This window comes from Vespula pensylvanica, chromosome 8 (assembly GCF_014466175.1).
Source record: "Vespula pensylvanica isolate Volc-1 chromosome 8, ASM1446617v1, whole genome shotgun sequence".
NCBI classification, from domain to species: domain Eukaryota; kingdom Metazoa; phylum Arthropoda; class Insecta; order Hymenoptera; family Vespidae; genus Vespula; species Vespula pensylvanica.
Window position 1 is genome coordinate 809495 of NC_057692.1, and position 27694 is coordinate 837188.

General features: G+C 36.5%; 3 protein-coding genes across 6 annotated transcripts in view; all 3 read right to left on the bottom strand.

Annotated features, from left to right (window-relative positions):
- LOC122631317 overlaps positions 1-5491 on the bottom strand; it is a 53457-nt gene extending 47966 nt beyond the window's left edge. The window contains exon 1 of the mRNA XM_043816894.1: positions 4345-5491. The gene's annotated coding sequence lies outside the window, so the exon portion shown is untranslated. The remainder of the gene's footprint in view (positions 1-4344) is intronic.
- Positions 5492-6122: 631 nt separating this feature from the next.
- LOC122631321 (myosin regulatory light chain sqh) lies at positions 6123-8635 on the bottom strand. 3 transcript variants are annotated; one of them, XM_043816906.1, is made up of 5 exons: positions 8523-8635; positions 7397-7595; positions 7096-7309; positions 6896-7012; positions 6123-6382 (listed from the first exon to the last, which is right to left on the bottom strand). In XM_043816906.1, exons 2-5 carry the CDS (start codon positions 7584-7586, stop codon positions 6358-6360), a joined length of 546 nt encoding a protein of 181 aa, XP_043672841.1. In that variant the 5' UTR covers positions 7587-7595; positions 8523-8635; the 3' UTR covers positions 6123-6357. The 3 variants fall into 3 exon arrangements, with proteins under 3 accessions (XP_043672841.1, XP_043672840.1, XP_043672842.1); XM_043816905.1 differs by having other exon boundaries at positions 6123-6388; XM_043816907.1 differs by lacking the exon at positions 6123-6382 and having other exon boundaries at positions 6423-7012.
- A 1738-nt stretch (positions 8636-10373) lies between these two features.
- LOC122631312 (sushi, von Willebrand factor type A, EGF and pentraxin domain-containing protein 1) lies at positions 10374-27647 on the bottom strand. 2 transcript variants are annotated; one of them, XM_043816877.1, is made up of 22 exons: positions 27281-27647; positions 19604-19721; positions 17548-17606; positions 16074-16283; positions 15887-15982; positions 15410-15532; positions 15133-15296; positions 14841-14967; positions 14137-14286; positions 13890-14066; positions 13564-13743; positions 13367-13485; positions 13038-13272; positions 12759-12932; positions 12494-12673; positions 12149-12394; positions 11793-11972; positions 11510-11683; positions 11234-11413; positions 10967-11075; positions 10626-10808; positions 10374-10514 (listed from the first exon to the last, which is right to left on the bottom strand). In XM_043816877.1, the coding sequence occupies exons 1-22, from the start codon at positions 27336-27338 to the stop codon at positions 10412-10414; spliced, it is 3345 nt and encodes a 1114-aa protein (XP_043672812.1). In that variant the 5' UTR covers positions 27339-27647; the 3' UTR covers positions 10374-10411. The 2 variants fall into 2 exon arrangements, with proteins under 2 accessions (XP_043672812.1, XP_043672813.1); XM_043816878.1 differs by having other exon boundaries at positions 27277-27647.
- Positions 27648-27694: the final 47 nt, after the last annotated feature.

Below are 27694 nucleotides of genomic sequence, written 5' to 3' on the forward strand. Positions count from 1 at the left end.
GTGCACGTGTTTAAGGAAAAGAGAAAGACATAGAAAAAAAAATGCGTAGAAATATGAAAGAAAAAATTAAGTAGATAAAATAGAAGAATTAAAAGTAAAAGAAAGACCAAAATGCAAGACGCGGATAGGTGGAAGGAGATTGGTCGGTACGTTTGATGAACGTATCCAAAGGTCGTCCCTAGAGGGTACTAAAAGTACTCGTACGAAGGGTTGCCCCTCGAAATGAGGGGAGAATCTGTCAGGAAGCTGGAGAATCCATCGAAATTGGACGCCAAGCTTTCGGCCTTTTTGGCTCGCTTTTTCTCGACAAAGGAACTTTGTGATTTTTCTCCCTAGGCTTATTTTCGGCCATTTTTAATGTACGTACTTTTATATCAGAAATTTGATCTTTTAACGAAATCATGAGATGTCTAATATAAAATGAATGAATGAATGAATGAATGAATGAATGAATGAATGAATGAACGAATCAATGAATAATAAGAGTGCATCGATCTATATTCAAATTATTAGCAAGAAAAGCGTAAGGAATTTATGTGTGTGTGTGTGTGTGTGTGTGTGTGTGAATCTGTGTAAGACTGGTCGTTTGTTGAAGTATGACAAGGGCCCTGTTTACGACGTAACATTACTGAAGGAGAATAGGGACAAACCCCCGAGAATAAATTCGATGCAACGAACGCTTTGTCCTTTGGTTCCCCTATTTGCAAACGTGGCACAGTTGCCGCTAGGAACCGATCGTGCGCCATAATTTCGTTCGCGTGATGAGCACGCGACATGTGCCACTCGTTATATGCCAGACTGGTCTTATCTCTTGAAACCTATTTACGACTACACCCTGCTCTTCTTTTGAAAGAGTATCGAGGAATAAAAAAAAAAAAAAGAAAAGAAATCGATCGATGGGAACGTGACAAAGATTATTTGATTGATGATTTATTTCTTCTTCCATTTTAAACTTATCTTTATAATATATAGACGTATCGTGTGTGTGTGTACGTGTGTGCATAATTAAGTTGATCACGTTGTTCGTGCATCGAGCACGATAACAATGACCCACTGTGCACGATGCGATCACGAATAAATTCTACGAAAACACGCAGAAATGTAAAATCGTATAAGCATATTAAAGTATTACGTTGCGTTCTCTCTCTCTCTCTCTCTCTCTCTCTCTCTCTCTCTCTCTCTCTCTCTCTCTTTCTGCCCCTCTATTTCTATCTATATTTCTCTTTCTCGTTTCATCGGACGAGACACGTGGAGCACACAACACTATTCTGAAATCCGACTTTGTATTAGAAACGTCCCTGGGCTCGGACTCTAATTGCCCTAGAATGTTGGTTGCTTCCATTTACAGTGTATTTCACCCTTCTACCTTGTTCCACGAGACGACCAAATGAATCGTAAAATGTATGTGTATATCTATGTATATATGTATGTACGTATATACGCATGTACATACCATTGCCTTTTGAAAAAGCCGTCGAACTGCTGCTCTTTCTTCAATTTCTTTCTCTTTTTTTTTCTGTTTTTCTCGTTGCATTTCATTTTAGATCGAAATAGTTAAAACATAGAGAAAGAGATTCGACATTTATTCACTATCTAGATTAAAAAGCTTTAATCTTATTTGCATCGAAGCGAAATGTCACGGAGATCGGTTTCTCCTACATTCATCGGTTGAATGATATACGTATATATATATATATATATATATATATATATATATATATATATATATATGTATTTATATACACGTATATACATACATAAATACTTTTTAAAGCGAACGTAAACCGCGATACTCATTGCTTCGTGTAATCCATTTTCATGAATGCAAAGTATCTACATTATTTATAAGAATGTGGTGAAACGTTTAATGTTACATTCGAGAGGGAGAACGATGACGTATGGTGCTTTTCTTAGGAACCGATAAATCCTGTGAACTCTTGTGAATAACGAGAACGAACATAAATATTCTAATGTGTCGGAGGGAAAAAGAAATAAAATTAAATTAAAAAAAAAAAAAAAAAAAAAGAAAAAACAGAAGAAGAAGAAAAGAAAAAGAACAAAAGGAAATGAAATATAAGGAAAATTAAGAATCAGTGTTGCGTAGATTGGAACAAATTTTTTAGCAATTTCAATGTGTTCCTCGAGTAAAAAGAGAACGAAACACCCTTATACATTTACCTTCTTCTTAATGTAGGTCAAACGGTAGACCACAGTCGACCTCATCGGGGCTTCTTTTTACCACGTATTAACGACTATGAAATCGAATACACTTGTCTTTCGGACCGATAAAAACGAAAAGAAAAAAAAAAAATGAGAAAGAAAAAAGAAGAAGAAAAAAATTCGAATCGGACTACTTCAATCAGAAACAAAATCGTATGTGTCCGTGTGTGTGTGTATTTCTGTGTGAACTAATCGATAATAATGTACTATATAACATAAGTGCGCCCAGTTTTTAAATACATACTCACGAATTTTTATCACGGCCTCGCCTTACGTGACGTTTTGCGAGTCTCGAGAAGTCGATATATCGCGTTACGCGAAAGTATAATTTCCTTTGCGTGCAACTACTATGGTCTTGTTGAAATTCGTCGAATCAAATTCGACGAACTGTTTTAATAGTTCTTCCCAATGGCCCAGAATTTCAAGTATTTCAAAACGTCGTAAAAAGAGTCGACGGGTTTAATGAACCGGACAAACGTGCGGCATGCATGTGCGTGTACGTGCTTTTTTTTTTCTAAATGTCTTTTCTGGTATATATTCTATAAGCTGACATGTAAGTAGATAGTCACAAATTAGTCTTTTGATTTTTCACTTGTACGAAATCGCACGATGCATGAGCACTAAAAAAAAAAAAAATAAAGAAAAAGTAATAATTCTTTTTACCGGCGAACGAATAAAATCCGAACTTGAAAACAAACGCGTAAAGTAAAGTGTAAGTGTGTAGTTAGGAATAGAGGTTGTACCGGTAGTATCAAATCGGAATGAAATGTCTTTTTTAGAATGACGAATAGAAAGAAAAAAAGAAAAAAAAATAGAAAAGAAAAGAAAAAAGGAGAGTAATGTAAAGGAATTTCCTTTTTCGAGACTTATAAGTCTAAAGGAAGATAAAATAAACGAAAGGGAAAGTAACTCGTTACTGTAAAGCCAGTAATACAGTTTCCTTGGGAAAAATTGCGAATCTCTGTCAAAGGTCCCATCGAGACGAATGGAAAAAGCAGGACACGCGAGATCGAACGTCGAACCGGTCCGTGGTGGCTCTCGAAGAAAGTGAAAACTGACGGGGTAACTCGTAGTTGCCAACGACTGTGTTATTGTGAAGCGTTCACAACTTTTTCGATTCCTTTCCTTTTAAATTTATATATATATGTGTGTGTGTGTGTGTGTGTGTGTGTACGTGTATTAAATATAAGTATATTATATATTACTAATAAATAATAATTAAATATTACTTTTTATAAACTTTCAATTTGACCAGATTAATAGAAACGCAATAGATTTAATGTTATCGTTAAGAAATTCGTCATAATACGATGTAAAGATTAAAGTAGTGATCTAATCGGATTAATATTCTTAATCTAAATGACGAAGTATTTTCTATATCGCATTTGAAATCCCATAGAGATTATACAGTATATCTAACTATGTGTATACGTATATATATATATATATATATATATATATATATATGTTCACATTTATTCGCACAAAGTATACATCCTCTCGAAGGATTTGATTTCGAATTTAATATATTTCAGCGATGAGACTCCAGCACGAGAAAGTTCACTCGGTATAAAATCAAGTCGTGTCCTAGATAGTCGTCCAGACACAAATTACACTCAATCGAGTCGCATCGTACTCTAAACACCTCCGCCCCTTTATTATACTCGATATGCTCGTGAGGCTAGAAAAGTAGAAATCTACGACGAAGTTAATAAAGTGTCATTTTTCTTTGTTATTCTTTTTTTAGGGCGATGCGTCATTTCTCTCATTATAAACGATCTTATCGATGTTATCGAAACGTTGCCATTGATAAACTGTAATGTACGTAAATATTTATGTCAATACGTATCAAAACGTACATACGAATGTCTCTTTGTATTCCGTATGAATTAAAATTAATAATACGTAGGAACATTAGAGACGATTACGTTTAACAACGAACGTACTACTTTCCCTTTAATTTTGCATTCCCTTTCGGTCTTGAAACGAAACGATGATCAAGATTACTAGGGGTAGGTAAAAAGAAAAGAAAGAAAAAAGAGAGAAAAAAAGAGCGGGAGAAAGGAAGGAAAAAATAAAAAAAGGAGACTGAGACAATAGAAAGAAGTCGGTCTCGTTACTAACCTGAAGAAATCGAAGCGTCGTCGGCCGGCGAACAGCTGATCGGTCGACTCGGTGGGTGTCGCTTCGAACGAAGGTACAGCACCTTTTGCGAGGAGCTCGCTGCGATCACCTGGTACACACAGCCTACCACGAGTGGGTTCTCTTCTTTCTCTTCTTTCTCTTCGTCACAAAACGGGGAAATATATATCCTAGAGCACCAGACACCTCCCGAGTTCTCAGGAATGAGGAGAGCTTTTACTCTCTTCACGAGAAAGAGAATAAGCTATAATATAATCGCGAAGGGACACTTTTACGAGCTTTGTTCGTACTCTCTCGTTAAAATTTCTCTCGAGGGATACCCCCGTCGAGTTAAAAGGAGTACGTAATCCGGACTTGTTCGAAGGTTGACGGATGAAGAAGAAGAATAATAATAAGAGCGAGAAGAAGTTACGATGGTCTTTCGACGATCTTGCATCATCGTTCTGTCTCGTTCCTATCCACACACGCACGGATATATCTTCAAGAGATTATACTTTTCTATAGATCTATCTCTCTCTATTCCTTCTCTCTCTTCCTCTCTCGATTACTCGAAAAAATGAAGATAAAAAGAGGAAGAACTCGCGAGATGGTTAATAAAGCGACACGTCGATCGAACACCGAGGAACACACTGCGAGAAGAAAAGAAGTCTGATCCTTCGTACGAGGGGAGAAGTAGGAAGGAGTAGAGTGGTGGAAAAGGACGATGGGTGTGTAGGGAGGAGGAGGGGGAGGAGTGACGTACGATGATGCAAAAAAAAGAGGGAAAGTGACAGAGAGAGAGAGAGAGAGAAAGATGAAGAAAGAGAGGAGAAGAAGAAAAAGAAGAAGAAGAAGAAGAAAAAGGACGATGAAGTAGAAGAATCAGAATCAGCAGCAGCAGCAGCAGCAACAGCAGCAGCAGCAGCCTTCGTCCGGGCCACCGCCGGACACGACTCGCTCGTTCACTCTCTTTCTCTTTCTCTGTCTCCCTCTCTCTCTCTCTCTCTCTCTCCTTCTCTCTCCCGCCCTATTTATTCTCGAGACGAGGGGAGAGAGATGGCGCGACTGATGCGCCTACACGAGAGAGAAAGAGATACGTGAACGACGCGTGCGACGTAGGTGGTTGCGCGGTAGGTAAAGAAAGAGTAGGGGAAAAACATTGAAAATGAGTAAGAGAGAGAGAGAGGGAGTACGTGTGTGAGAGAGCGAGATATATATATATATGTGTATGTATATAGAGAACAGATCCTACCGCGTCAACGGTGGAAATGGTACTGCGGCTCCGTTCGGTACACGCTCTATCTACTGAGATAGCGCATGCGCGTTACGCCAAACTAGCACGACCACCTTCGGACGTTTTCGAGGAGATACTTCGACTTCTTGCCGACTCGTCGTCGTCGTCGTCGTCGTCGTCGTCGTCGTCATCGTTGTGCGCAATAAACATTCGATCGCTTGCTCACTCTCTTCTCTCGTAACACATACAAAATTCGGCCTGCCTACACGTTATCTTCATCGATACGTTAGATTTTTCGTATCTCGGTCTATAGCTGCACGAGATCGTACTCTCTTTATTTTCTTCTTTTACTCTTTCTTAAAGGGAAAGGTTTCTTCTTTTCTTTTTTTTTTTTTTTTTTTCGTAAGAATCTTCTTCGATCTGGAATTGGATGTTACGGTTATGATAGAGGATACGGATACGCGTGGATTTGGATTTATGATTAGAATTAAGATTTTATACGTATATGTGTGTGTGTTTATACGTAAAAGTCTTATCGCAACATTCGTTAAATCTTGTTAATGAAATATATTATTTGTTATATAAAAATATAAATTACCTATGTATATTATTTTTATTTTCTATTCTAAGAAGGCCGATATTTACACTGCTACACGGACGCAGCTGTAATCTTGAATTAGAAACAAGGAAATGTCACCTCAAGGAGAACTAACGTACTACATACGTCGATTTGATACTAACAAATTAATTGTTAGTTATACGTTCGTGATCATGCGTGTATATCATAAAGTAGGTGCTTCGGATGTTCTGTAACTGAGAATGAGGGCAGTCAACGCCATTAGTCGTATTCGGAGTGGATTATTATATTAAAATATAAATGCCAAATCTACAACAGTTACAAGTTTGTAAATATATCTTATATGTATATTTTCTTATCGACCGCTTCGTTATTCTTATTAATATACACCACAGTTCAATGGTGGGAGTTCAATAACTCGTATCTTACTGATCTCCTTTTAATGCACAGTATTTTAACTCCTTTTTCTATAGAATACCATAACCTATACTTTAACGGCACATATTTTTTCTGACATAATGCATATATTAAGAATATAGGATAAATTAAATAGAGTAAGAATACCGATGGCATGGCTATGAATGAAAATGTAATACTAATTTAAAATTTAAGAATCCAAATGTCACGTTTCATAAATAATGTATCGGATTATACTTTGAAAATTGAAATAAGAAAGAACTTAATATTTCTTATGACAGAAAACAGATTCGTACGCTGAGAGATAAAATTGTATTAATGCTCACTGTTCGTCTTTATCTTTAGCTCCATGTTTCAAAATTCGTGTGAATTCTAAATAATCGAACATGGATCCTTTGATGGGTGCTTCGCGATACATTTCATCGACATCGTCATCGGTGAATCTATAAACGTACAAACGAAATATATTATAATATTGCAGATCCTTAAACGCCGATGGAAAAAAGAAAATTTTTCATAGGATTACCTGTCACCCATGGTTGTCAAAAGTTCACGCAGACGTTCTTCGTTTATGTGACCTGTGTTTTCTTCGTCGAAACAACCAAATGCGTTCTTAATAACATCTTCGGGATCGGTACCTTGAAGCCTCTCTCCGAATAAGGTTAGAAACATTGTGAAATTGATTGGTCCTAGTGCTTCGTTCATCATAGCTTCTAGATATTCGTCAGTGGGATTCTTACCTACAAAATATGCAAATATTTAGTATAAAATAAGTGATTATATTATATTATATTATATTATATTTGTTTGCGTACATTGCTACTTACCAAGCGAAGCAAGCATATCGTGAAGGTCTTCTTTGTCTATGAAGCCATCGTGATTCTGATCGATCATGTTAAATGCTTCTTTGAATTCCGCGATTTGTGCTTGGTCGAACATTGCAAATACATTAGACGTCGCACGTTGTGCGCGCTTCTTCGTAGTTGCACGGCGGCCTGCAGTTTTACGGGCAGACATTTTGATTGGCTAAAGAAAAAAATATCACACGTAGTTACATTAATACTATATGTTAATTGTTAATAATCAAGTATAATTGTTCAATTTTGCAAAAATTCATTTGTTAATGCGACTTTTTTTTTTATATCTCCCATACGACTTTGCCAACACACCATTACCGCCACTGTTTATTTTCGGATAATTAATTCAGGAAATTTGGACGTGACCGAAATTGGGATAAAAATAATATGACTTGCACGAGCGCACGATTACGAGGGCATTAAACTCGCTCTTTTTTCAACACGATCTTTAAGCTTGACTCACTTCATCCGTGAAGAAAGAAACAACGAACATTTATTTTTACTTAGCCATTACTCGTATTTGGAAATTTTGAATAATACGACGTAAGTCGTGGATTTTACGAAATCATATTGCGACATAAAATAATTTTTATCGAGCAATTAGCAGCATATCTCATTGAATCATTAAAAAGATTATTAAATATTTTATTGCAAACTATCGATCACTTTTATCACTGGTTCGTAACTAAATTATTTTTCTAATAATTATAACAATATGTTGACTTTATACACCTGGTCCTTTTATCACTATATACTGCACTGCATTGTCATTTTCTTCTGCCAAACTTTCGTACAAACTTCGTTCGTCGAACGATGATACAAATAACGAACAAAAAAATATTAGTTCAAATGCAAAGACATCGAATATTTTATTTCCATGGTTAAAATGATCGATTTAACAATTTCGACGCGATAAAAATATTGAAAGAAAATTAAAAGATCCTTTTTTAACACGAAACAATAATGGCTGTACGAACGTATGTAGATAGAAATCTATCGTTTCAATTTTGGGATAGAAATTACGCGTTTATACCGTTAGAAAGAATTCTCGATCGATTGGAATATGGTAAAAATATAAGAACAAATTTTAACTCACCTGATATCAACGAGAAAAGAACACAAGAAAGGCAAAGAGCGTCGTTCAGCAATATGAGTCACCTCACTCGTCCCTCTGCGGTTTATTCACCACACCCGGACTACTAGCGCCATCTGAAGAACCATTAGAATTTTATGGCTATGTACTTATGAAACAACGTAGTAACTTTTTTTATTTATTTATTTTTCTTTTTTTAAGAAGGGTGCTATTTTTTATCTTTTCTTTTCTTTTTTCTTTTTTTTTAATCAACGCAATAATTACGAGTTCGTGAATTTTCTAAAAAATTGCGTCGTAAAAAATTCATTCCAATTATCATCAATCTCGTCGATAATAATGTACGAATAATCAACGAACTTAAATACGACGTAGATAATGATTTATCAATGTTCAATTAAACGTATCATCTTATTATTATTTTGATTTAAGCAAAAAAGAAAAATGTTTATGTCGATTAACTTAGGGATACGAAATCCTTAGTTACGCTCCTGAATGGTAGTTCGTTTCACCATACTTGGAACAAGCACTCTCGTTGGAAAGTTCATTACCATATTTGGATACGATCTGTCCTAATAAACGTATCACGTTAATTCTTGTCTCCGTATCGAGTTTAATCTCCGACGGAATTCTTCGTCTTTTTAAATGAAAGAATGTAACAAACGAATTGAGTATATGACTTTAGGATAGACAACGCCGCCTACAGGATGAGGATCGAACTAAAATTCCTCGTAAAATTTATTTCAAAATGGTTTTCCAACAGTGTTTCCCGCCGATACGTTTTCAGTTTTACGCGTCTCTAAGTGAAATGGAAAAACGAAGATTGATGTTTGGTGTTCAGTGCTCAGTGTTCAAGAAAGAAAAATTCTCAACTTTCGTTTCGGTAGCTTCGTACGCCATTAATCAGCTAAGTTGATGTATATTTATATTTCATTTTTAATTATTTTCTTTGCGTCGTATAACCTTTATTGCACATACTTTTTTTTTTCTCTTAATCACTATTCTTTTTTTAATACTTTATTTGGAATAAAAAAAGAAACTCGTTCGGGCCGTATTTAAAACAAACTCGTCGGTTTATTTGCATTTGGTCGAGAAAAACAAAGAAAAAAAAGAAAAAAAAAAAAAACGAGAAACGTAATCTCGACATATGTATAAGTATATTTATACTACAACGTGTCGCTTAAATTCTATAAGAACAATGAATTCTAGATAATCGGAACAATTTTATATACAGAATCATACAAATGTAAGTATGTAATCGATGCTGTCAGCCAATCGAGCGAACGATCGATTTCACTTTTTTCTCTCTCTTTTTCTTTTTCCTTTTTTTATTTCTTCGAACGTTCAAACAAATTCGAACACGTTCGACGTCCATCTTTGTTATTATTATCGTTATTATTATTTTCTTTTCTTCCTTTAAAAAATTTTTTTCTATAAAAAAAAATATATATATATATATGCACTAAAGAAAAAAAAAAAAAACAAAAAAAAAAAAGACGATATGAAATATATTCATAATCGTATCGTTCTTATCAATCTTATCATCGTATGGAATTCAATCATCGAACTAAAGTCTCTTAAACTAAACTCACTGTTTATTTACACGTATCGACTTGATATCGGTAATATAAATAATGCGAAAACGCGAAGGCAGTTTGGGTAGCTTATGACGTACCCAATTTTGAAATCCTGTACATATAAGGTCGTAACCTTGAGATGTCATTGCGTATACGTACGCAATAAAATGAAGAAAAAGCATCGTCGAGAGGACGGATGTTTCTTCGGCAATGGAGAGAGAGAGAGAGAGAGAGAGAGAGAGAGAGAGAGAGAGAGAGAGAGAGAGAGAGAGAGAAAAGAAAAAGAAAAAAAATATACAGTGCGTTGCTTCACAAAAACTATCGTACGGAGACGCCATTGATCGTAATGCCGTTTCTATTCGATATTGGTTCAGCCTCGTAATGACCCGTTCTACCGTACACTCTTCGGGTATTTCCGTATCTGTAATGTTATTAATATTCTTATTTTTATTATTTTTCGTGCTTATAGATAATGTTTTTCTTAGAGTAAATAAAAAAAAAAAAGAAGAAATATGTCGAACATTTAACTTACCCGTACATACTACCGCTTATGCTATACGGATTATCGTAAAGACCGTCCTCCGGTACGTTTTCGTACATCGTACTAGGCGTTCCATCGTTCAAGGTCGCGTAAGACATAACAGCTGCATTTTGATCTTCCTTTCTTTCAGCGGCTTGCACGTTTTCCGTGTTCTTCACGGGTGTAGCTTTTCGTCTGAAATAATAATAATAATAATAATAATAATAATAATAATAATAATAATAATAATAATAATAATAAATTAATTCTTTTTCTATTATTTCTGTATTCTTTTATATTCTATTGAATTTTATCAAACTAAATCATTGTTTCGTGGAATCAACGAATCTCACAGTCTTAAGTATACCAATCCTAGGATGATCAGGATGAAGATGATAACTGCAGCTCCGATGCCAACGCTCGTGCCAACTCCTTGAGCTTCGGCAACTTCGTTCGTCATTACTAAACATTTATATATGATTCGTTATTATTAATAATCGATTAGATAGATAGGGTATATAGGCGACGTATGTGTGTACGTAGCTACGAGAGTTAATATCGTGATTATTAGAAAGACGGTACAAGGAGAGCCTTGAAACGTAAACATTGATCCAACGTACGGTCGCATTTAGGCTCGTCTCCGCTCCAATAACCCGTATCCAAACATTTCCTGAGGAAGGGTCCTACTCGTTCGAATTGTGGAAGACAGTGATACTCAGCTGCACCTCCGTAAGTCGTGGAACCATTTACCACTATCACTCTTCCGTTTTCTATCGGTCCTGGATGTTTACAATCGATAGCTAAATACAAAAAGAAAATTAAATGGTCGAAGAATATATAAATGATGAAGGTTGAGATCGAGCGATCGATAACTTAAATGTTATTTAATTACTAACAAAAGCAAGCGGGTGTCGTGTCACTCCAGGTTCCATTTTGCAAACAAAATCTTGTTTCGTTGCCTTCCATGTAAAAACCTTTTGGACAACTGTAATGAGCAACGCCGCCGACGCTATGCGTTGATACTTGGGTCGATAGGACACCATCCTTTTCTGGATCTCTACATCTGATTTCTGATGGGGAAACGAAGAAAGATAAGAAAAGAAAATGTTCGTTAATATCGACAATTTATTTGGTAGTTGGTTCGGAAAAAAGATTTCTATTCATATTTGTTATTTTTACCTCGGCAAACGGGTGTATTACCGCTCCAAGTTGCATTCTCCAGACATAATCTTCTAGCGAAACCATCCAATTCGAAGTTGCCGTCGCATTCGTAAAGTGCTGCAGCGCCATAATACGTAGCGTTCGATGTTAGCGTGTATCGACCGTGTTGTATGTGTTCAGGTTTCTCACAATCGACGTCTACGAAAAGACAAGACGTTGCAAAGGTTTAGTTCAAATACTCTTAGCTCGTAGTACGTTCTTTTTCTTTTCTTATTCGCTTATATAACTACGGAGTCACGTATGACACGTATCAAGTATCTCGAAACGAAAAGTTAGGGGTGTGTATCGAACAGGTATCGTGTATCGTATCTTACAGACGCATTGTGGCACCTCGCCACTCCACTTTCCATTATCCTCGCAGGTCGACAGTGGTTCTCCGACAACTTTGTAACCTCTTTCGCATCTGTATTTAGCTAATGCACCGATCTTGTAAGAAGTCGCTCCGGTATTTGAGTTCTCAGCCGTCCCAGTACGTATCAACGTTCTTCCGTACATTCGATCGTTTCCAGTGACCGAGAGAATACCATGCTCCGCTAAAACTGGCTCGGGACATCGAATTTCTACGAAAAGAGATATAAGATTATAATTCAATCTATAAATTCAATATCGTTACGTTTCTATAAACTATATCTATATTCGATTGATCATTAAGATTTTACCTTCGCACTTTGGCGTGGCATCGCTCCACTGTCCGTTGTCCAAGCAATATCTTCTAGAAACCCCGTTCAATCGATAGTTTTTGGTGCAACCATAAGTTATTTCACTTCCAAGGTGAGTCGTACCGTTAACGTATTCCACAGCACCGTTCAATACAGGTAGGACCTTGGCACAGTCTATATCTGTCGAAATAACCAGAGATTTATAACGATCTATATATGGTCCGAATGTTTGTCTCGTTTTATTCGATGGAAACAAACAACTCACATTCGCAAGTAGGTACGTCTCCAGTCCATTCGCCGTCCTTTCCACAAGTATGCGTTGCTTCTCCGTGAAGGAGATATCCGGTCTCGCAATGATACTCTATCACGCTGTGAACGTTTAGATCGTAACCAATGACGTAACTTCCACTTGGTACTTCCGGTTCCTCGCACGTTATCACTGCGAACATTTTCCCCGATACAATTGGCTTGTCTCTTCATTCGAATCAATTAGACCAATTGTTTCTCTTTATCTTATTTCGATTTTCGAAAAAAAAAAACTCACATTCGCAGGATGGCGTATCATGGCTCCACTTTCCCTCCTTAGTACATTCCTGTTTTCCTTCACCGACCAACCAATAATCGTCCTGACAGGCGTAAACCCCTAAACTTCCGACAGTGGTAGTCCCATTGATAAGAGTGACAGTACCAAATTCAATTTGTGCGGGTGTTCCGCAATCGACGAAACGACATTGAGGAGCCTTGCCAGACCATTCACCTCCAATGTCACAAGTTAGAACCTTCGGCGTAAAATTCGAAAGGATAAAAGCTCCGATATCGTTTCTTTTTTTTTTTTCTTTTTTTTTCAAGAGGACAATCATATCGATAACTTACGTTGTCACCGAACAAGATAAATCCATTTTGACAGGAATAACTTGCCGTTGAGCCAGCTCTTCTTCCGGTTATCGCGACCAATCCACCGTTCACCTCTGGTGGTTCTGGACACCAATCGACTGGAATTTTCATCGTAACATTTAAAAACCCGTTCTCCTTGCCAATCGAGTAAGTCGAAGAAAAAAAGATCTACTCACACAGACACTGTGGTTTATGTCCGCTCCAAATACCCCCGTCACCACATCTTCGTCTCGTGTCACCCACGAGCGTATAGTTCTCGTTGCAAGCATAATCGGCCAGTGCACCATGCGTCGTTCTGCTTTCTAATAACGTGATCACTCCGTTGTCCAGCTCGGGTAAGGGGCCACAGTCGACGACTGAAAAAACGAACGAAACTCACTCTCTCCTACGTGACTTTAATTTCTACGGGATCTTTTACTTATTTCTTTTCTTTTTTTTTCTCTTTTTTTGTTGCTTTTTTTTCTCTTTCCCCATCCCCTCGCTCACTGTTTAAGACATTTACATTTGCAGGTCGGAGGTGCGTCGCTCCAAAATCCGCTAGATTCGCAAGTACGTGTCTTCGAGCCAATCAACATGTAACCTTCGGGACACACGTATTCTATCGTCGATCCCACTACTCTTTTCGTACCGATTATCGTCGTATTCTCTAACTTCTCTGGACTACCGCAAAGTGGCGGTCCTAAAAAATCATATTTTACTTCAATACCTATTCGAAATCGAGAGCAATAGAAAATTTTCCGTGCACTCACTGCTTTGACAGATCCAGTGAAGGTAGTCAAGGTTACAACCAACGTCATTCCAAAGCCAACCACGACCGCCGTCCAGCACAACGCAGTTTTGCTCACCGTTGTAATTATTCGGTTGATCCTTTCCCCAAGACGGTCTCTGCACGACTTCGCCTGGAATAATAACAGGCATTCGCCATATTTATCGCACGTTTCATACTCCTCGTAGTTGTTGTCGTGCATTCCAAACGAGTTTATTTCCGAAGGAAATTCTAACTTTAGCAACCGTGCTCGTCGACCTCTCTCTATCTAACTTCCGGTTAATTTCGTCAGATTAATAACTTTCACGTTCTATTTATCGATATTAGATTGTACGAGAGAGTCAGCTGATGGATGATCACGTTGACTATTGTATTAGAGGTATGACCTAATCCGAAAATTTCTCTACGATATTTACGAATGTAATCCCGATCGTTTACCAGTCAACGTCACGATAATAACGAAACGAAACGATTCTCAGGCAACATAATTATTCGATAATCACCGTGTCGAATCGATCGGCTTTGGACGATTCTCCTCTCCTTCGATTACTCAACTTTTGCTTCCCCGTGTCCCGATTCTCACGAACGTTCTCTCGTGTATTTAATCGTGAGAAGGGAAAAAATGTGGCGATTTGCCGGGAAAATGGTAAAAAGGAGAGACAGTTGCAAAGAAATTAAGAAACTTACCGTCAACCCATCGCCAAGTTCTAGCTGTTATCAATGGTTCTTTCTGAGCTCCTATCCATACCAATTGAGTCTTCAATTTGTCTTTTCGCCTTTCTAAATTGTTGAGAATAAATATCGGCGAGACACCCTACGAAAAAAATAACAAATCATAGGGAAATGATGTTCGAATCTATGTATGCAAATACGAATGTATAAATGCGATTCGGCGATTTTCATTTCGTTAGATGAAAATATTTTTTATTTTTTTTTTTTTAATTATCTATCTATTTTTTTTTTTTTTTTTTTTTTTTACCTGAAAACCGTGAACCAAATCACCACCACGTGCTCGACAATAGGTTCTGGCTACTTGAAAGGATTCACCTTTTTTTACCACGAATTCGTAACAGGTTGAATTAAATGCTGCGAGATCGGCGTCGGCAGGTGTTCCGGCGCTGGCGCACCTGTCGATCGAAAATTCTGAAAAAAGATAATGAAACGTTAGTTTTTCACCACGAGAGAGCTAACGAACGATCTTTTTCTTCATTTTTTTCTTATTTCTTTCATTTTTTACTTTTTTAATCGTTCCTTACCGTCAGTCGCAAAAACTTCGACTTCGCAAAGGCTCAAACTTCCTTCCACTCCAACGAGTTGCAGGAAGACGTATTGACCGACCAAAGCTCTGGCACATACAAACGTCTTCGTAATACCCTCCTCTGCAATTATCGACTTGTCAGAATTTGATTAACGAGGAGAGGTTAGATTAATTTGAGGGGGAAAGAAAAAATCTATAGTCTTAACTCTCGTTAGATTTCTCTTTCATAATTTCATATCATTGTTAATCTCGTCAAAAGTTTCCTTCTCGTTCGAGATATTCCGACTTGTGAGAACGTTCGCATTGTCGAACGAACGTAACGCGTTGTGTTCGTTGTGGGTTCTGTATTATGCGTGTGTACGTGTGCATATATATATATATATATATATATGCGTGTACGTGCGTATAGCGAATTAGCGAATCGAAAGCGTAAATTACAGCACCGCATACGAAACCGATTGGTATACCTACTTACCGATGGTACCGGGAAACCAAGCGCAAAGAGGATTCCGTTGTAACTCCGTGCTGCTATTACCAACTCGTATCTCGATATCCTGAAGAGGTTGATGACCTTAGGAATTAAGAACAAAAGGTTTTCATTAGTTTGCAATTCGAGTGAACGGCCGAATCCGAAATCGTTTATACAGTTAATGAGTATTTACCGCAACAACCTCTCGTCGTGACTCTGACCACTTTAACGGAGTAGGGTTTAAGTAGATCGACCCTCCACCAAGGACTATGCTCGCTCAAGGTCTCCGTACATCTCTTGCCATCGTGTTCGGTGCTAAGATCACCGTCGTTTCCGTGTCCCGCGTTTCCTCCTCTTACAGTGGTAGATTGATTCGCTGGCTTTCGAAAAGCTACGTTCGTACCTGTTCGATATCGATCCCATTGAAATTAATAAAGATGAAATCTTGAAAATAATTCGACTCGATAGTTCGTCCTGTATTATCGTCACTGATCTAATCGTCATATCTTTATTATCTCAATTATTATGTCAATTATCCGATCAAATAAGTTTTATTCCAACAAAGTACAAAAACATTTTTCTTTCCTCTACTTTAATTTTATCAATCGGTTTTATTCGATAGTTCTCTAATCGTTCGTAACGCCGAAAGTGTCGTCGACTTAGAATTAATGGAGGACTGTCTTGTTACCGGCAGGATGTATTTGGTAACAACCAGACGACAATTAGTTAGAGAGACCGGTCGACGCTCGACGAAAGAAAATTTCATCATCGGATAGTTCGAATTTTACGGAGTTTTACTACCGACTTCCGCATTATTCTCCAAGTTCTCCTGACTTTATTTAGCAGTTTAAAGTTGGATCGAGAAAATTTCTTATGTATTACGTTTACTTTCCAAACACGTACTCGTTTTATATGCGATGATGCCACGTGATTTCGATTAGACGTAGAAATGATATATTCTCGATCGAATTGTTTCCTAATTCTATCGAGAATTTTTCAGAAGATAACGTAGACGGATTTATCGGAGTTCGGGAATAACGTCTGGTGCAACAATAGCGATTACAAATTCCTACTATAATCTCGATATCTCTTTTTATACTTCGAAGGGAAAGTCTCGTGGAAACCGGAAGTATTTTTTCGCACGACACGAACGATCGAGAAAAAGAAAAGGAGAAAGAAGGAAGGAAAGAAAGGAAAGAGAAAGAAAAAAGTAACAGGATGCCTCCTCCTTTCGAATCGATCAAGCGACGTTAATTGTTCCAATAACGAAAGTAGGAGTAGTTGTAGTTTGACACAGGCAACGACGATAATAAAAATCTGATCTTGCTTTCTATGTAAAAAAAGAGAAGAAAAAAAAAATAGAGAGAAAAAAAAAAGAAAAAGAAAAGAGAAGAAAGGAAAAAAAAAAGAAAGAACGACAGCGAAAGTTACGAAAGGAGAGTCGTCCGATTGGCATTTTAAGGCGGGCGAAATTCGATTTCGTTTTCTTCGATCTAAAATCCGCTTGCTCCTTCGAAAGGGTTCGATGACCCCTTCGAACGAGCCTCTTCTTCTTCTTCGAGTCTCTCTGACTTTTGACGATCGTCCGAGAGAAAGTTGGCCAGCACGAAATCGAGCGAACCATAAGGAATGACAATAATTATCAAACGTCGTATATTAATACTCACCGCAAAACGGTATATCGCCTTGCCATTTTCCTCGGCTGCCGCACGTAAGCGTGTTAGTGCTGGAAAAGAAGAAAGATGAAAAAGAAAGAAAAAAGAAGAGGAAATAAAAAAATTAAGAAAGGAATGGTCGGAGGTGTCACGAAAAATAAAACGTTTGCTGTATAAGTCTCCGTTCGAGATGAAACGAAAGGTGGAATTGCGCGTCAAATGCAAGAATAAAAGAAAATGCAAAAATTCTCAATTGGAGGATAATTTTGGGAACTAGGAAACTGAAAGAAGAAGAAGAAGAAGAAGAAGAAGAAAAAAGAAAGAAACGAAAAAAGATTACGCTGAGGAATTCTAGTTTGTCGCGAGATGCAATTTTCTGGTTAAATAGAAAAACATGTGGCACAGTCCGGATTAGTAGTTCTGCATTCCAGAATATAAGAGCATTTTACTTGCTCTTACTAATTCTACGTACGAAACGATAAGCTCAGACCTTTAGTTCTGTAATTAATTGGACGAACGAACGAACGAACGAACGAACGAACGAACGAGTCTAACCGAACGAAGTCAGTCGGTTTTTAGATTAGTCGGATTCTATGGGGTTGTTTAACACCACCTGTGACGAGCACTCGACGCAGAGTCACAGGTGCACAGACAACTAACTATTCTTAGTTACCAATTAAAAATCTAACCGTTACTTCGAGAATACGTGACAAGGAATAAAAACTGAGATCACGTTCGTAGATATATCCGTCTCTTCTTTCGAAGAGGTAACTACGATTATGCTGATAGTATGAAAGAAACGAGAGAAAGCCAGTAGTAGGTCGAAGCAGCATCGATAATTCCCCATGCTCGAACGAAACTTGGAGGTTCCACTCGGTTTGCATTCGTACGCATGTTGCTAACGTCGAATATGTACATCGAGGAACAACAGAGAAGAGAACGTTGTCTCGAACGATCGAGCGTGAAGTCACATTTCCGCTGGCTATACTTCATTAGACGGTTCTTCATAGACGTTGTTTACGATAATAAAACGTTGGATATTTTAATGAAAGAGTAAGAAAGAAAAAAGAAAGAAAAAAGGGAAAAGAAACTACTTAAGATATCAGGGTAAAAATAAAATGATCGAAAGCTATATTCGATTAAAGCTAATGGGACTGTTTTTAAACTATTGCGTAAAATTTCAAAAACCGTACGATAAAATGTTACGAATTCGTGCGAACCGGAATAACCAAAAGGTAATTCGCTCGTTAAAGTACACGATTAGGCTCGTTAAGATTGCTGCTCCCTTTTAATTTCTCTTCGGTTTAATTACCGTCATGATCCCCTTACGATCGGATTCGTATTTAGTCGAAAAAAAAAAATCTATGTCGACGTTTTACCTTATTTAGTATCGAGCACGCATCCGACGGTTAACCTTTTACGATCGATTTTTCTAAAATCCCTCGACGGCCATCAATGTTTCTTGATAATAACGTTTCAATTTTACGAGTACCTAGAGTAGGATCGATATAGTAAACGATATTCTCGCTTTCTCGGAAAGAATCTCGATGATCTCGTCTCGCGATAGAGAAATTACTAGGAAAGTGGTGGGGGAGGGGAGAGGGAACTCTATTTTTTTCTTTTCCTTTTTTTTTTGTTTCATTCTTTTCATTTTTTGTTTATTTTTCTTTTTTTTTCTTTTTTCTTTTTAGAGAGATTCATCGGATAGAAAAATTTTTAATTATCGCCTAAGTCGTAGCGTTCCCATTTTCTCGGATGAGCGCCGAACCTCCCGAACGTTTACCGTTAGTCTTCGAGCATGCTAATAATTCCTTTCCTCGAGTTCACTCGAGTCAAACGCGTATCGAGGCAAATCTGCCGTTTATTTTGAGTGTCATCGTGCAGGAATTTAAGGAGCACTTTTTTTCTTTCTCTCTCTCTCTCTCTCTCTCTTTTTCTTTTTCTTTTACCGTCACGCGTTAGTCACGTCCGCAACTACGAAGGTGTTACTCTTTCGCGGAATTAAAGTCTTTTTTTAGGATCAACGATCGATTGATTCATCGATTCATATTCGTAACGAATAACTTACCCGAATAATTCGTATCCAGCATCACAAGTGTATTTCGCTATGGTGCCTACTGTCGAGGATTCGTCGGACAGTGACACTTTGGCGTTCATCGGCACAGCAGGATGACCGCACTTCAATCCTGCAATCGAGAAAATTACAATAGTTTAGTCGACACGAACAGGACTCCAGGGTATATTAAAGTCTAGTAAAAATATCGAATTGTCTTCCGGTAACCGTTTATTATACCTCCGGCATATTCCGCAAAATTGTTTTCCAGAAACCGTAGCATCGTTCGATCTTTTATTGTATTTTCCATGCACTATTGAAATACCTTTCCAATTGCTAGTGTATTATTAATAATCCGATCGATTTTTGTATATTAAGAATATTTCTCGATTCTACATTCCTTCGCGTTTATTTAATGGAATCAACGTGGATCATTATCAGCAGAATAAGAATTAATTAACATTAGCTATTCCCTGTATATATGTTTTGTTCTTTCTTTCTTCTTTCTTTTTTCCTCGTAAAAGGATTTTAACGATTCGAGCACAAAACGAAAGATAATTGTTTGATAAAATTTCTTCACGTGCATTTCAAGATCAAAATCTTATGACGAGAGTTGGAGAAAGAGAGAAAGAGAGATCGGTTTAACTATGAAATCTTGATAATTATAGCAATCTTCTTTTCAATTCTCTCTGAAATTAACACATGCAAGGAAAAAATTAATTAGCTTTGAATAGTACAAAATGTTTTGACCGATTCTATACGAAAATACTTGTATATTATCGTTAAATCAAAGACCGGAAATAATCCCATCGTTGTCTCGTTCTTTTCACTCCCAAACACTTAACATTATCCACGTCCGTTTCTCGCGATCATTACTTATTTATTTTTTCTTCTTTTTTTTTTTTATTGTCAAACGTGTCAGGGACGTCGAATCTTCTCATTAACTGGTGAAAAAAGAAAGAAAAAGAAAAAAAAAAGGATAGACCGAGTTCGTCATGGAACCTTTGTATAATTCTGCGAGAAAAGCCAAGACTATGTTCGAACGACTAGTATAGTTAGAGTAGCCTTGGACGCTATCCCACGCGAATTCCACCATTTGAATTCCACGACGAGGACGCGTTTCTCGTCTCTTAAACGTCTCGATGATCGTTTTTTCTATATTTTTTTTTTTCCGTGGAAAATAATTGGAAATGTTGAAAAACTATTAAAGAAGCGTGTAAGTATCTTGATCATGCGACTTGTTAAGTCAAGCGAAGCGTGTCCCGATTGAAAAATTACTAAGTCGAGGAAAGATAATTATTTGGGGATAAATGAGAATCCCTTATACGTCGAGACCCGAGAAATTTTTTCTTTCAGTTGAACGAGGGGAGGAAGGTGAGAGGGGGAAAGTCAACGATAGCGTATAGAATGAAATAGACGGCGATGGAAAAAGAAAAAAAAAAGAAAAACAACATGGCACGCGCCATCAGTAGCCTGTAATTCACAGGTCAGACTTCTGTTTACGTTTCTATGTATATATGTATCTATATACGTAGAAATACACGTGTGTACGAACGCGTGCGTATAAAAGTACTCTTACTACGCACGGAAACGGATAACATATGGCAATGTGAAATTCTCGTAGTCTTTCTTTTTAATTTTTTCCCATTGAGAAAGACCAAGCAAGAAACGTTAGAAAAATAGTAATGGTAGGTTTGTCGTTTGGTTTGGTATAAAACCAAACTCGGCTGGCACGATTTTCAATTGACTATTTACGATCCGCTTTAATGGATGTACACGTGGATTTGAAAACTCTTAGCATTGAAAGAATCAGGGAGATCGTGGAAACTTGGATTAAAGTTTCACTCGTGAGATTTTATATATTTTATTTTCTTTTATGTATACGCATGTGTCTATATATAGTATATGTATATAATATATATGTGTGTATATATATATGGTTGCAAAAGAAAGAAAGATGAGATATATACGATTTCACGATATATATATTTTTTTGTTTTTACAGATATTATGGCGATAAAACTTTCTTTGGATATTAGATTTTTTTTTTCTTTTTCTTTCTAATCATTTAATGCTTGATTCTTTCGCTCTCACGAACCTTAACATCTTCAGGGTGAAAGCATCCGTTATTCCTTGGACCGGGACTTTAATTCTCCAAGAAAATTCTACTTCTCATAACGACAAAGCCTATATAATTGCTCACCTTTCCTGCGTGCGAACGATTTAATTAATGCGCTCGTATATAGACGTTTACGAGAAGAGCTTTGAGTTTCACGTAGAAAGAGGTAGATTTTAAACGTACGATTTTATTTAACCGGAAGAGATAATGACGTTGCGAGAAATATCTTTAACGGGGTTTCGTTGAGAATGCTTTTGAAAATAACATGTAGATATCTATAAAATGGCAATATTTTCAATAATAATTTACATTCCTATTTACATTAGATTCTTCACTTTTAATAAATAATAATTATTTCTAAAGAAATGATAGATCTAAAAAAAAAAAAGAAAGAAAAATGTTGCGACTTAAATCACAATGTTATAAATAATAATCCACTTTCATATTCAAATTATATTGTTTGATAATTAATAGTTATTTATTAAAAAAAAAAAAAAAAAAGAAAGAAAGAAAAAAAGAAAGATAAAAAAAAATCGATGCACCTAAAACGGCAAATATAAATAACAAATTTACTTTCGTATATAGATTAGATTATTCACTTTTAACAATTAACAGTAAACAGTTAGATCTTTCAAAGATACATATACATACGCTTACGCAGTGGTAATATTTTAAATAATAATTTATCATAATATTTATATCGTTTATCAATGATTAATAGTTTATTCGTTAAGAAAATATCGATCTTTCGATAAGATTTGTCATCGTTGAAATTAATGAAGGAATCATCTTCGGTAAGGCACGAAGAAAACCGGTCGATGTTTTTCCAGGTAGATTGCCGATGTCTTCTCGTCCACAGAAGGTTGGCGTCTTTGGCATTCGCTCTTCGTCTCACGGGTCTGGGTCACTCGGTAATAAAACCTCAAAGCCGAAATAACGGTATTCGATGGCGCTGCTTGGTATCAGGAATACACCGGTCTCAAGACGTACACCAACCATGTTGTACTACAATACCGTATAGCTCTTTCGTATTCAGATTCTTAAACAGGAAAGTATTGTCTTAGTACGAATGCGTACGATCGATTTGTTCGTTCTTCGTGAAAATATATTCTTCTTTTTTTGTTTCCTGTTTTTCTTCCTTTTTTTTTTTTTGTAACTTTGTTATCTCAATAGATTATATTCATCGTTCTTATCTAATTAATGAAGATATCTCTTGCGAGTGGCCGGTGGAAATTATTTTGTAATCTACACGGTGCATAAATCCGCGGGCGTGTTGGTTGGCCAATAACGTGGGTATATAATCGAGTTGTATACAACAAGTTGAATTGCTTGCACGTATGTATAGACGTATATGTATATGTATATGCACAGGAACGATCGTCGAGGAAGTTAGAAAGTGGGCGTGTCTTTTTCTGATCAATCGCAAGAGCGAGAAGGAGAGAGGAAGAAGTCATCGAGGTCGATACACTAGGAGTTTAGTTCGTTACAGTCGGAAGAACTTATCAGATAGCTCGGTAATCGTCTCTGTAATTATTCTAACTTGTGTGCGTCAGGTTAAATATCCTTGGATTTCAATTAACTCGATCTCTCACGATAAATCGTTCTTATTTCTTTTTTTTTTCTTCTTCTTTTCTTTACCTTTCTTTTCCTTTTCTCTCTCTCTCTCTCTCTCTCTTTTTATTTATTTATTTTTTTTATTTATTTATAATCGATCGTAATTAACGAGAACAAATGAAGGAATTATCTTGGAAAGATCACGATACTTATTTCCATTTATCGTTAACGATCTATCTTCATTCGTTTACGATCGAGAAGGAATAAGATAGATGGTACTTATCGATCTTTACCGATTGTTTCTCGAATGTCTAATTTCGACTAAGGTAATCGTCCGAGAAGTTACGTGACTTCAGCGCGTTTGCGTAAATGCGACGCCACCGAGAGCGAACTTTACTGCCTTCGGAGACAGCGAATTGCGTTGAAGAAAACCGGTTGATATTTTTTGTATCTTTCTTTCGTTTTTTCTTTCTTTCTTTCTTTTTTTATTCATCTTTGTACAGTTTACTCTTCGATACTTTTGGAAGAACTGGCTCCTCTCTTCTATATTTGTTTTTAATCGGTGATTAAATGTCATACAGATTTTAGGAGTTTCACAAAGTCTCTTAAGAGAATGTTGGATATTTTAGATCTTGTCGTTTACAGTCTCTTTCTCTGTCTTTCTCTCTTAGATCGTCGTTTTAGAGTCTGTGTCTTCTCTATATCATATTTCTTAATCCATTATAGCACAACCAGCATTTCGTAGAACATACACACATCAGGTTTCTGACTTACGACACTGACTTTTTACACCTAGCTTCGTGCGTTCTCGAGAAAGAAAAGAAAAAGATTGTTGCAAAATATATATATATATATATATATATATAATGTTTATATATACATATATATACATATATAAATATATATATACATATGTAGTCTATATATTGCTGCAAGTTGATCCGGTTTTGGGCTTCGTACAAGTTAAAACAACCTTTTTAGAATAACAATCGGGCCGGCTTTTTCTCGATGACGTTGTCCCGTAGGAAGCACGTGACTAGAAATAAGAACCCATAGTAGGAAACCGTTTCTTTTTCTTATTTTTTTTTCTTCTTTTCTTTCTTTTTTTTCATCCTTTCCCAAGGAATAATTTATATAACAAAAGATCGAAACGAATTCGACCGATAAGAAAACCGAGAGATCCGATAGATCTCTTTTTTATTTCTTACAAACTTTCAAGGATATCCTATTTAATTGCTAGAACTTGAGTTGCTATGATAAAAAAGAATAAAGAAGAAAGGAAAATAAAAAAAGAAAAGAAAAACAATTAAAAAAAAAAAAAAAGAGAGAAAAAAAAACGATATTTCTCTCGTTTGATCTAAATTTCACCTGCGTTATAATATATTATTAGGTATAGTAAAATAGTCTATTGAAGGCTCCGCCCAGAACGCGTGCACGTTCTTACGAGTTTCACATTCTCTGATTGCATTTTGCCCGGTTAAATGTTACCGCTGTCCCAGCCGACATCATTCGTGTCTCTTTCTCTCTCTTTTTCTCTCTCTCTTTCTTTCTTTTTCTCTCTGTATGGCTATCGATATTCACCACGTGCTTCTCGTTTCCTCGCGTCCAGTTTTAAGAGAGGGAGTTAGGAAGAGAACTCTACCTACGCTTTCTAGCAGACTTTACCAGAGCTTAAGAGACTCCTTTCGCCCTTTTCATTTCTCTTAATGGATAGCTAGCTTCTTATGTATATATATATATATATATACACATATATATACATATATGTATCTATCGTTGGAATCGAGAGACCAGCCAAGTTGACCTCGACGCCCTCGTAATTCGAAGCGTTCGGACCCGATCGCCACGATCGAAACCGTGCGAAAGCACGATTTTCTGTCCTTTGTACATAACACACACACAGATACACATATATGTACAATATATATCATAGCAAAATTAAATGAGAATCCATTAGATTGCATACATCCATGCATGTGCTTACTGCATGTTAACCACCTAACCTTCTCTAGATTCTAAAGCAAACGTAGAAAGTACTAGAGGGTCTGTTAATAACGACCGTGACCATTGTGTAATTTTTTTCTGAAACCGAATTATATTACATTTTATATCAAAATGATAATCTCCAGATCGAATTACGGATTCAACCTTCCGCGCTTAGATCCTTTGAATTATGTGACTCTTACGAGAACTTTCGATGAAAGTTGGAAACAATCGTTGAATCGTTAATAAAAAATTTTGCATTGGAACATGGCCAATTCGTACTTTCACGAATGTTGAATTTTTTGTTGAAAATTATAAGACATTACGATGTGGAACGATTTATTAAAAGTTTAGAAATTTCTTCTTGATCTTTCTAAGAGTTAATTTGTTATTTTATCTTTTTTTTTTTTTTTTTTGTTCATTTACTTATTTTCTTTTATTTTAATTCTACCCTCAAAATGTAGCAATTACCTCATACATTTCTTAATACGAACGAGATCTCTCACGTAAGAGTTTACGTTGCTTCTTCTTCTTATTCTTCTTCTCCTTTCTTGATTTTACTTTTAGAGAGTTGGACCGTCGTCGCGTGACTCGAACGAGTATACCCTTAATGGAAAAGAGTTTATTATCGGTTGTTACGAGTCGACAATCCGCAACAATGATCGCTTTAATTCGTATTCGAAACTTTATTCGATCATATTTATAAGTAAACGGGTGATCCATACGAAATGTAATAAACGTCCGATTAAAGATTAAATCTTGATCGACTAAAAATATAATAGAATCTTTAAACGTGTTCCATCGAAAAGAAATTTTGCTTTCGATTCGCTCTCGTTAAGATTTTAGTTACGGTAATACTTGCATTATAAGTTTCCTTTGAAAGTTTGCCTATCGAATATCTAATATCACCGATCTAAAATATGACATAACGCGTTTCGATCGATGAACACGGAGAAGTCGATAGTCGAAGGACAAAAGATATCTATCTATTTATCCGATGACAGTGGTAATCGATATATTTTACATTTTATTTCTAATTAGCCAATAATTTTAAGATAATTAATGAGAAATTTCGACGAGTATACAAAAGTATAATTTTATTATAATTAACAGAGTAGTAGATTAATTATTAATTATTTTTTCCTACGTTCAAATATCGAACGAGTTTCACTTTTGTCGGTTTCGCTATATAAATAGGTCATACTGTATTCGGGCTCGGGTTTCGAAGGGAACAGGTGGACGAACAAGGGTTCACCAACCAACCTTGTTTCCTGTTTTGCCGAAGTAGGCCAGTCTGTATATGAAGAAGATCGAGCAATACGATCCTTTGTTTTATTAGAGTTTTTACAAAAGAAATCATACGAGACTATTTCCATTGGTTTGTAATATTTTTTTTTCAAGATATAAAGAGTGAAAAAGAGAGAGAGAAAAAGAGAGAGGATCGACGTTTTATTTATAAGCGGATATATACCGGGTGACCTCGAGACACCAGAAAATCACCGAGGACAAGAACGGAGTAGGCGGATACCTGTTTTGTTCGCTTACACTCCTTTCTTCGTCCCCCAGGGACAAAGCATGGCCGTTTTAATAGATACACTTGCCGAAAGCTTTTACGAATGAATCTTTCTTTATTTTTCTCACTCTCTTCGAAACGATCGAAGAGATACGATCGAGCGTGCACCGAGAGAACAGAGCAGGATCCACGCACCCTTGCTTTCTATTTGCATTTTGTCGAGATCGATCGTTAACGATAATAAGTACGTGAAAAGGTGTTACATTGAAATAATAACAATAACAATAATAATAATAATAATAATAATAAAATAATCGAAGAAAGTCTCCAATTAATTCATTTCTTCGTTAAAAAATATATTACACTTTGTTATCACTTTCATTATTCTGTAATAGAATTTTAATTCTGTCCTTTCGAGCGTGCTACGCGCTTACAACTAGTAAGTAATTACTTACAACTTGGGATCTAAAAGAAAAAGAAAAAAAAAAAAAAAAAAAAAAGACATTATGTAAAACATACGTGCCTTGAGCCACGACTATTATTCCCACGAGGGGTAAGAGGATCTCGAACGCCAAGATCATTCTTCTCCAGCGTCGAGGAGTTTGCAGGATCGCATTGACGATTGGCACCGGCCTCGAACGTGTCAACCAACAAATCAGGACTCACGATGATCGGTCTTGGAACTCTTGGGGAGCACTCGGTAGTATCACGGGTAGCACGGAAAACTTTCACGAGAGGTTTCTGAGCCAGTGGCGTACCAAGAGACTTGAAAATGTCTCGATGACGTAGCTGGATAAACTCGAAGTCAAAGGATGTTCGAAAGGATTCTACGATCCTTTTTTTCTCTCTCTTTTTTTTTCTTTTTTTTTCTTTCCTTCTCTGCTTCTCCTTCCTCTCCTTTCGCAATCTCTCTCTTTCTCTTTCTCTCTCTCTTTCT

What these genes read in the sequence shown, in the direction of transcription:
- LOC122631321 (XM_043816905.1), bottom strand. Translation starts at nt 7,586, where the DNA reads ATGTCTGCCCGTAAAACTGCAGGCCGCCGTGCAACTACGAAGAAGCGC. An exon ending in CGATATGCTTGCTTCGCTTG is followed by an intron (nt 7,310 to 7,396) that starts GTAAGTAGCAAT and finishes CATATTTTGTAG; the next exon opens with GTAAGAATCCCACTGACGAA. An exon ending in TTGACAACCATGGGTGACAG is followed by an intron (nt 7,013 to 7,095) that starts GTAATCCTATGA and finishes GTACGTTTATAG; the next exon opens with ATTCACCGATGACGATGTCG.
- LOC122631312 (XM_043816877.1), bottom strand. Translation starts at nt 27,338, where the DNA reads ATGATCTTGGCGTTCGAGATCCTCTTACCCCTCGTGGGAATAATAGTC. An exon ending in AACTTGGCGATGGGTTGACG is followed by an intron (nt 14,287 to 14,840) that starts GTAAGTTTCTTA and finishes TTATTATTCCAG; the next exon opens with GCGAAGTCGTGCAGAGACCG. An exon ending in TGCCACGCCAAAGTGCGAAG is followed by an intron (nt 12,395 to 12,493) that starts GTAAAATCTTAA and finishes CTCTTTTCGTAG; the next exon opens with AAATTCGATGTCCCGAGCCA.